This window comes from Chiloscyllium plagiosum, chromosome 2, assembly GCF_004010195.1.
Source record: "Chiloscyllium plagiosum isolate BGI_BamShark_2017 chromosome 2, ASM401019v2, whole genome shotgun sequence".
Lineage (NCBI taxonomy): Eukaryota > Metazoa > Chordata > Chondrichthyes > Orectolobiformes > Hemiscylliidae > Chiloscyllium > Chiloscyllium plagiosum.
In genome coordinates, this window is record NC_057711.1 from 27,875,267 (window position 1) to 27,886,203 (window position 10,937).

The 10,937-nt window shown below is 37.9% G+C and overlaps 1 protein-coding gene across 2 annotated transcripts in view; it reads right to left on the minus strand.

The window, feature by feature from the left end:
* The window catches only part of LOC122557923 (erbin-like), a 39,540-nt gene that overhangs the window by 25,318 nt on the left and 3,285 nt on the right, over positions 1-10,937 (minus strand). For both annotated transcript variants that reach the window (XM_043706155.1, XM_043706147.1), the window contains exons 3-5: positions 9,630-9,744; positions 7,281-7,446; positions 3,866-5,468 (exon numbers count right to left, since the gene is read on the minus strand). In XM_043706155.1, the coding sequence (XP_043562090.1) occupies positions 3,866-5,468; positions 7,281-7,446; positions 9,630-9,744 (1,884 nt within the window). The remainder of the gene's footprint in view (positions 1-3,865; positions 5,469-7,280; positions 7,447-9,629; positions 9,745-10,937) is intronic.

Genomic DNA, 10,937 nt, shown 5'->3' on the forward strand with positions numbered 1-10,937 from the left:
GTTGGGCCACGGGGCGGTGTGGTTGATTGGTGCAGGTGTCCCGGAGATGTTTCCTAAAGTGCTCTCCTAGGAGGCGCCCAGTCTCCCCAACGTAGAGGAGACCGCATCGGGAGCGATGGATACAATAAATGATATTGGTGGATGTGCAGGTAAAACTTTGGTGGGTGTGGAAGGCTCCTTTAGGGCCTTGGATGGAGGTGAGGGAGGAGGAGCAACGGATACAATAAATGATATTAGTGGATGTGCAGGTAAAACTTTGATGGATGTGGAAGGCTCCTTTAGGGCCTTGGCAGAGGTGAGGGAGGAGGTGTGGGCGCAGGTTTTACAGGATGCTGCCTGAATTGCTGTGCTCTTCCAGCACCACTGATCCAGAATCTGGTTTCCAGCATCTGCAGTCATTGTTTTTACCTAATAAAAACTGAAGGTCTAGTTAGGTGCCATTCAATTTTATTCGTATCAGCTGCAGATGTTATCGAGGGTGAGCAACTGGACATGCAGAGGGTGACGAAGCTCCTGACAGCCAAGAGATTAATGTTTCTAAATGTTAACTTGAAGTGCATTTACTGCAAATTAACATGTATACATCCAGTTTCAGGAATGAATCATAAAATCATGCAATTATGACATTTAATAATAGATTTTACCTTGAGCATATCTTTCGCATTTAAAGGAAAAGCAAGATGATTTTCTAACTTTCTTTTTGTATCTATAGCATTGATCTCCCAAACACTTGAATACAAATGTTATTTCCCAGAACAGCGAGGTTAAGAACTATTAGGAGTTCATGCAATTAACAAGATGGTTTTGTTCATGCAATGTTTTGGAATAAGGATTCCTAACAAAAAAAAGTATGATTCCTAGTAAAAGGATACAAACAATGATGGTATATTGAAATTGCAGTATACCTTTCTCTAAGCTATGTTGTATCTTTCTTTCAAAAAGAAATCAAAATGTATGTATTGTACAGCCATTTCAATTAATGACTGCATTTTCTCTGACAAGGTTAAATAGAAATATTCACACAACAAAGTGTTACTAAAAATGGCAATGGAAACAATTGCAAATTCTGAAAAAGGATGCACACACACATCCAAATGGTAGTTGTTTCAAATCACAGATTTGGTTCTTCCATAAATTTATCTATCAGTGTCTAGTGCTGTGAATATAGTGTATATGTGCACAAAGGAGTGGAAAGGTATAGGGTGATGCGAAAATGAAATTATCTTTTGAATTCAGTATTATTTGGTAATGAAGAGAACATAGAAATTTGAAAAAAAAATTTAAAAAAAGCCATACATTTATTCATCAAGAGTCACTATAATTGAGTTGCTCAGTTAAGATTCTGTAATGAAGTGGTGATTTCCCAAATCTGATTTTCTTCTGTCTTGTGTTTCAGAGTTGATATACCTTTATGAGACATAGTATGTCAATATACCATTAAAAGGTAAAAGCTTTGTGATCTAAAAGATCAGCAGTTTCTATCCACAGATGTTCCCAGGCCCCTGAATACTTCCAACATATACTTTTTAAAAACTTTAAAAGCTATGTTACAACAGTACCTTGAAATTATTGTTAATCAATCTATTATGACACACCTCTGGGGCAGATGGGATAGGACCCCAGCCTTTTGGGCCCAAAGGGACACTACACTCTGTCACAATAGTTCTTTCTGTCGTCAGGCCAGATCTGGTAATAAATGACTAAACTGCATTTTTTTAAAATCATATATAAAATGTCCATCCTATGGAAACACAAAAAACATTGAACACCTCAAGTCTCCTCCACCATTCAATATGATCATGACTGACCATTAAGCCCAAGACCCTAATCCAACCTTCTTCCCTATCCCTTTATTTTTTTACTACAAGAGTGTTATCTTCTTGAAAGTACAATGTTCGGCCTCAATCACTTTGCATGGCCCAAAGACCCACCACTCACTGGGTGAAGAAATTTCTCATCTCAGTCCAAAATGGCTTATCCATTATCCTGAAATTATGACCCCTGGGGCTCTGGATTCTCCCCAACATCAGAAACATCCTTCCTGCGTCTAAGCTGTCTAGCCCCTGTTAGAAGTTTAGAGAACATCCATCATTCTTGTAACCTCCTGTGAAAACAATTCTAACCAACTCAATCTTTTCTCATACATTAGTCCAATCAACGTTTGCTGCACTCCCTCTAAAGCAAGAGCACTTTTCCTCAGATAAGGAAACAAAAGGTGCACACAATTCTCCAGGTCTGACTTCACGAGTGTCCTGTATAATTGTAGCTGGACATCCTTGCGCCTGTACTGAATTTTCTTGCTACGGAGTGGACAAAAAGGAATGATTAGATTAAATTCCCTACAGTATGGAAACAGACCCTTCGGCCCAACAAGTCCACACCGACCCTCCGAAGAGTAACCCACCCAGACACATTCCCCGACACTATATTTACCCCTGACTAATGCATCTAACACTTTGGGCAATTTAGCATGGCCAATTCACCTGACCTGCACGTCTTTTGGATTGTAGGAGGAAACCGGAGCACCCGGAAGAAACCCACGCAGACACGGGGAGAATACGCAAATTCCACACAGACAGTCGCCCAAGGTGGGAGTTGAACCCGGGTCCCTGGTGCTGTGAGGCAGCAATGCTAACCACTGAGCCACCATGCCGCCCGTGAAGGATGAGAATGCTTAACGGCTTTAATGGAGAGCAGGGCATCAAAAGATAGAGATGAATGAAGCGTTCAGCAAATCAAAAACCACAGAAATGTTGTGGCAAATGGAAGGCCAAATGTTTGACAGTTGTATGTTGAAAATGTAGCTCAGAGGGAAACAGGAAGATTCTTTTCTAGGATGAGCTTTGAAGGACTGAGGAGTCTGTGCAGGGAAAGAGAGTGTGGTTAGAAAGTGATTGAAGGATATGTGCATTGATATCACTGTGACTGACCCAATAACAATAATGAGGTCAGATAAGTTGGCACGGTCAAGAGGTTAGCCATGAATATGTGTAACTGAGTTTATAGAGGAAGGACTGAAGGAGTATATGAGAGCAGTAAACTCAGAAAAACACACTATTAAGAGCTAAAATGTGGATTGACATTACTAAGAATGAGAACTTGATTAGTGAAGAGGGAAACAGTGAAAGTTGACATGGTACCTGGGTGAGTTGGGCAGAATTAATAGTTGAGAAGTAGAAAAGAAAACAAAAGGATCCCAGCGGAGTTGGGAACAAGCAAGCTGATTTGGCAATGACTGTGCGACACCACTTTAAGTGATACAAGTGGTAGACGGTTTAATCAAATAGTGGAAGCTTCACATAAGGGTGAAGGCAGTATCATCACTCATCAGCAAGGTTTGCTAAGGTCATGGTGTCAATTAAATCACTTACAATGACTTCATGGATGATTCACACAAGTACATAGACACACAGTAACACGTGGCTGCGCTGCAGATTGTAGTCAATTCCTGACAAAATATACTGGAAACTCAGTACCTTGAACACTGATATTTACTCACATAATTGCCTCAAAAAAGATAGGTTTGAAAACACTACTCAAGAAAGCAGCTCATCTCTTTTAAAAGGAATACTGCAATTTTAAGAATATTTGAGAATTTTCCAATTCATGATCTTTAAAAAAAACTGCATCAAATCTATATTCAATAAACAACTAGCAAAGAAATTGCATCAAATATTAGAGTGGGTGAAAATGAGAATCTTTAAGTTATTACAGTGCACAGAACTTCGAATCATATTCACGTATTTGCCTGTAAATGTTCAAATATCACAAACATGCCACATGATACTTAGCACAGCTGTTTCAAATTATTTTCATCCAACATATAAAATTTGGCTGCAGCAATTAAAAAGAAAGAGTGCAATACCTTTTCTAACTTTTTGGCTTCAATGTGACGCAACACCTGCTCTCTCCAATCGGGTGGCACCTTATTGGTCCCCTGTGCATCGAGAAGCGAATGCTCAGATTTCACCCTCACATTGGGTCTTTTAGTTGGACTAGTCCGTGAGTAATTGAAATCACTGATGGACATTGTTCGCTCTGGAACATCAGTAATATGTGGCCGGGCACTATGAGGTCGAGATGCAGTTGGACCATCAACACTATAAGTCCTTGCAGACAGAGGTCTTTGTGAGCCCTGGATTATCTGAGGGCCTCTTCCAAGTGTATGTAAATCCCTGTAAGTCATATAATCGCCTTCAGGTACTGGGACTCTCCTGCAGTGATGGGTTTCAGGAAGAGTGACAGAGGAAGCGGATGAAACACTACTCTGTCTCTGCAAGGTGGACCTCTGACTGGCCTGAATCAATCTCTCGCTTGGTGGGCATCCCCACATTTCCACTTGGCGAGCTCCAATCCTTGGCTGCATATTGTAGGACATATTGGACTGGGCATTATTGCGATTGGAGAAGTTCATGTTTGCAGAATGCTTTACATAATTGGCATTGTCAAGTGTCTCAGACCGCTGATGGTGATGAGATCCTAAATTACCTGGTTCGATTTGAAATGCTGGTCTCTGTGGCCACATGTTCTCTTTGGTTATCCCACTGCTACTGTACTGGACATTGTACTGAGGTACTGGAGGCATCTGTGCAACAGCTACAGGCCCTCTTTTTAAACTGATGCCTTGAGGATTGAAGTTTTGATCAAATGTATACACTGCTTTTTTGCAAGAAAGAAGGTCTGATGAAGAAGAGGAATTTCCACTAAATGGTTGCAATGACTGATCACTTAGAAGACTGGCCGATTTACTACGGATTATATTTTGTCCCTGTCCAGCTACAGGGGGTGTCCTTACCATTAAGCCTTGCTCATGTGGTCCATTGTCGTTGATATCATAAAGTTTTAACCCCCCGGTGTCAATGTGTGTTATACTGTGAGATTTGACGACTGGCCCTTGAGGATACTCCCTCTGTGGAGATAGCTCTTCAGCACTCCCTGAGATAGCAGCATCAGCATCTGAAAACAGAGGTGAACTTTGTTGTTCTGCTTCAGTGCAGAATTCAGGTTGCCTTATTTCCTCTGGGCGTCCATTTACTTGGTTTTGAGGCAAAACATTAGGTATTTCATTTCCATTCTTTAAATGCTCTGCTATTTCTTTTGGGTTACCTTTCACAATATTTCCTGACAATTGTTCACGGATGTTTATACCTCCATCAACAGTGCTTTTATATTTAGTGACTTCATCTAACGTCTGAACCACATCATCTGCAGTTATTTCATTCTTATTCACACCAATCTTGAGTAATTTCTGGTATTGCTGCATATTACTATTCAAATCCATTTCTCTCTGCAGGAGAGCTATTTTCTGCTCGACATTCAATTCAAATTCAGACAATTTACTAACTTCTTTGTTCTCCATCGGAGAATCAATGTTCTCATGAGTTTTCACAGTGTTATGGAATTGTGTATTGGATCTTGTTCCATTTTGTAATAGTGGAGATGTTTCATGAAGACCACCTCGATTTTTTCTGCAAATAACATTAATAATACTTAGAAATGAAAGCAAAAGGTAACAAAATGAAACCAGCCAGTTTCAGCAGAGGCAGTATTTTTTAAAAAATATATAAATTCATCACATTTCACAACAATAAGCAATGGATAAGCTGCAAAATGGCTTACAAAACTGGCTAGCATGAACAATGAAGTAATTCAACAAGTGCAAAATTTGTCCTGTTTTTGACTGCAAAATGCTTAAATAGCAAATTTACAAATATCTACAATGACAAGTAACAACTCAGAGCTATTTTATTAAAGATCCAATAGAAATCTAAGCAATATCTGTTGACAAACTACAAACTCTGAATGCTATGTCAAAACAGTTTCCACAGGCAAAGAAGAATATTTCACATTTCAGTTACTATAACAGTAATTTCTCATTTTACATACCATGAAATTGTTTTTCTATTTGAACATATATGTCCACAGATAACCCATCTTATGTTTTCCCAAATTAAAGTTAAAATGTCCAAGGGTGAAATGTTCATCATCCTTTTTGAACTGCAAACTTTAAGGCCTGCTCCAGAATTAGTCCCCTATCTCATAAACTTTACTTATTTCCGTAGTGGAGGTTAAGCCTCTTTATTTACGTTACAACATGGATATACCTATAAATGCATTAAGCCTGTATTTTTTTTAAACAAGGTTCAAGCATAATCATTAAGTAACAAAACTAAGTTGTCAGCATTTGATACTGCACAACATGTCTTAAAAGTTTCTTTAGAAGCTGATTACCAACAGGATAGAGCATCTCATCATCAGCATGGTTCACCGCATTACTTGAAAATCCGGGAATAAATTTGGACATTCTCAAATAAGGTTAACCTAAACCTGATCCCCATATCTCAAGCAGAAGGCAGGACTGGGGAAGAAACACAGAAGGAGTGTCCCTGTAAGAGCTTTCGCTTACTACCTTCACCAAGAGCTCCCTATTATATTTTGCTTCTGAGTTGCAGAGGAGAATTAAATCCAGTCCTGAGTTTGTGTGTTCACACAGCAAGGGGAGGTTGTTCAATTCGAACAATAAACCTGTCTGTCCTCTACGTTCTGTTCTCTTGGATATGCTGCAGAAGTATAAACTTTGATGCAGAGTTGGTGTTTGCATTAAGTGGAAAATCTTAAAGAAAATCATAAAAGCAACAAATAGGAATTGAATAACTTATACCCCAACTTAAACATGAGACAATATCCTCATTTGCCAAGACAACTTTATTTCCATAAACATCGAAAATAAAACTGTACTCAAATTAATTTGCTCACTTTTGACACACATATTGAAAACCTATTTTGAAACAAAATGTAATGTAGGAAGAGGCCATTCAATCTTTTGATCCTGCTCCACCATTCAATATGATCATAGCTGCTCATCCAGCTCAGTAACCTGTTCCCAATTTCTACCCTTTATCCCTATAGCCCGAAGAACTACATCCGAATCCTTCTTGAAAATATTAAAGTGTTTTGGCTTGCTTTACGTGGCACAGGATTCCACAGATTCACCGTTCTTTGGGAAATTTCACCTCCTCTCAGTCCTAAATGGGCCACCCTGTATCCTTAAACTGTAACCCTTGGTTCTGAAATCCTCAGTCATCAAGAACATCCTGCCTGTGTTCACCCTGTTTAGTCCTGGCAGAATTTTATTGGCTGAGAGATCACTTCCTCCTCTTCCTTCTAAACTTCAGTGAGTAGAGAAATGCAGGCCATTCATGAATATGCCATCCAATCTTTCTTTCATTGCGTCTGAATGGGTAGAGAGTAATTTCTCTGAACAGTCCAATAGGGTTTACCTTTTAAGAAGTGGGATGGCAGTTTTGTCAGGGGTTGAATGCAAGGTTTCCTGGCTACTTTCTGTGTTGAAGGAAACTGTGTCCGATATCCTGGATGGCGACGAACAATTACTGTTGTTCTGATTACTGTTTGGAATTATCTCCTCAAATAAGGAATCAGCATCATCTTTTTCGAGATAGGAGAAAGCATTCAAATATAATTGGATAAATTACAGACACAAACACACAAAAAAAACTTCACCATCTCCATGGATTAGATGGAAATTTAAGATTCCTTTGACTTGGCAAGATAGGTTTCATAGTTCAGCAGAACACAAATACCTTAAAAAGGGTTATACATGCTGGAATTAATAGGAGTAAGTTACTAAAAAGAAAATATAAGGCACTGCTTTTAGGCAACACGATTGCTGTGACAACTTGTTTCAATCAGCAATGTCAAACTATAAGATCAGAACAAACACCTGAACACAGACATCAAATCATATTTTAAAATATATGAATGATTCTAAAACTGTAAAGAGTTGTAAGCTTTCCATCGATCACAAGGTTTATTTTTGTGCCAAGGGCAGTTTCCGCTGCCTAACCTCATCAACAACCTGTGTACACTGGAATCCCATGTCTACTACTCAATTGTTGTAAATTTCCTGAAAACAAATAAAAAATACTGGCTAAACTGAATCTAATAGAAAAAATATTCATAGAAAAATACTTAAAACACATATGGATCTCACTACTTCAGCAAGCACGTTAACTGTTCACCAATTATCATCTTTGATTTAGTTCTGCTTTAGAGAGAGAATCTCATTACCGTGAATGGTTAACTACTTATGATAGAACTATGAATTTTCTTATTTCAGAAATAAATCTAGCACTTGATAACACTAGGGAATGTGCTTTTAAGATGGTTATGGTCACGCAGAGGTTATATTCCTGAAGTAATAATTCAGAGGCTTTAAGTAGTAATCTGGAGTTTGGATTTCAAATCCCAAAATGACAGTTTATGAAATGAATTCTGTTAATTAACTAAATTTGGAAAGAGCAAAAAAAAAAATGAAATTTGAGAGTTTGGCCTCCATCTAACTCCCCTTCTGCCCTCGAAAATGGCTTAACGAAACAGGTATATTCAAGGCAGCTGTTCCCCACTACTTTCTCAAGTGCAATTAGGAATGTGCATGAAATACTGGCTCTCTCAGCAATATCCAAATCCCTTGCCCAAAAAAATGAGAACACAAATATGAAATTGAACACCGATTGTGAAAAATCTTTTAAAAAGTTTTTACAATTAGATCATTTAACAAAGACCAGTAAATTCCAATTTCTCAGATAATGTAGCAAGTCTCCATGTGAAAGCACAGCTCTGACCCAGAAGTCATCAGTGAAAATCTTAACATATACTGCCAAATCCAATTTCAATATTTTATATTTTTACTAATAACCATACAGCCCATATAATAACTCCTCTTTCTTCCTCTCAACAAAAGTTATCATTGCTTATGTGTGTTTTCGGACAAGTAAGACTGTTGCCAAAGATAATCAATGTGCTTCACCACCAAGTTTCATTAGCTGCGAATAACAAGTTGTGGAAATAATCTAACTCAAATTTGCTGTCCTTTACTAGGAGGGCTCACTAGACTCTGCAGAGTCCATGTATTTCTATTTTGATATGTAAGTAAAATTGCTGAGGATTAAAGAGAACCACCAAAATATTTAAGTTAAATTGGCTTAATGGTAACACACTCATGTGACAGATTGGAATTATTAGTTCAAGTCCTACTCTAAGGTTTCAATACATTTCCTTGGCTAATATATAGGGAATATTGCATTTAAGGAATTGGCTACTTTCAGCTTTTAAGCCAAGACTTGAGCGATACTGTGCGGAAGGTGTCAATCATACCATCTACTGTAGTCAGATTTGTTGTTAACAGAATTTAGACGTCTCAATTAATTAATTGGCTCTGAGGTGTATTAGGGCATCACAAGAACAAGACAGACAACATATAAATTCAAGTTTGGTCTCCAATTTATCAGCAAGATCAGGATACACATGTAAATCAGAAATCAAGGCAGTTGTTCAGCTAATTGAAACACAATTTTAGAGATGAACCAAAAGTGAAGTCAATTGATTTTAGTCAGGTGTCATAGTTACAAAAACTTAATTTCTATGTCTGTCCTTAATGGAAGCGTATTAAAAATGATTTTAAAGCACCTACATATTTTCAGACAATAGTCTGTAATTTTAAAAAAAAACTATATAGGTGAAGCTCTCTTCACATCTTACCCACAATCAAAAGGTTCTGACAATTTTACCAATCTGTAATTTGGATGTATGTTCAGCCAATCTTAACCAACCTCTTTTCTCTTTACACAGAGCAACAACTTTTGGTTGAGTGATTGGTGTATCAATCAAGGGGGGCCTTAACTCTGCCATCTTCATCTCTTCATCAGAAGAAGTATTTTCAGTATCCTATCAAAGCAGAATGAGAAAGGAGGGAATTTTTTTTAAAAAAAATTTTGAATGCCACACAAATCATAAAGTCACAAAAAAATCTTTCTACCATTTCACATTTTAAATCCTAGTCCTTATTCAGAAAAGAAAAAAAAATATTTAAAAAGTGCCCTGCTATACATAACCTAAATGGTTATACATACTAAAAACTTATCCCAGTTCTTTTCCTCACCCAAATTTTAGCAACCCCTGAAGCTACTGATCCATATCACTTAAGATCAGTGTAAATTTTACGTCATCTTGGCCTTTTTTAAAGCTTGTTCCAGTGGGATCCACATAACTCCATATACCAAAGGTTATGTGGATCCCACTGAATCAAGTTTTAAAAAAACATCTCAAATTTATTGAAAGCAAGCCATGCGATTGAGAATAGCTTTATGCTCTTAAAGCATCTTTGGATCAGTTAATTTATTAGATTGGCTGCTCTTTAATGGATATTTCCTTGCACATCCTTTAGCTACAAATAGAAAATTCTTTAAGTTGTGAGACTACAATAATTCAATCTGAACAACTCTCCTTGTTCTGAAAGAACAGTTACTGCATAATCATACTGTTGCAACTGGAGGCAAAGTTTCCTTTGATACAACAGAAATTCCGAATGTGCTGAGACCTCAACAATTCTGAAACAATCTGATTTTTCAACAACATTTAAATTGCAGAAATATTATTTTCTGCACAATGTCAATTATCAATTTCACTAAATTCTCTTAGTCACATTTCAATCAAATTATACAAACTAAATTTGAACATCCAGCCTCAGATAAGCAAAAATGCAACAATGTGTTCAGTTCAGACAGTACAGTGATATACTTTGGTTGGCTCCCACCTTTTCTTGATGGAACGTCTCAAGTCACTTAGCTTCAGTGCTGTCCATTCACTCAAACTGACAGAATGGGTCATTTCTAAATGCAATCAATCATTAGAGTTATAGAGTCACACAGATGTACAGCATGGAAACAGACCCTTCGGTCCAACACGTCCATGCTGACCAGATATCACAACCCAATCTATTCCCACCTGCCAGCAACCGGCCCATATCCCTCCAAACCCTTCCTATTCATATACCCATCCAAATGCCTTTTAAATGTTGCAATTGTACCAGCCTCCACCACTTCCTCTGGCAGCTCATTCCATACATGTACCACCCTCTG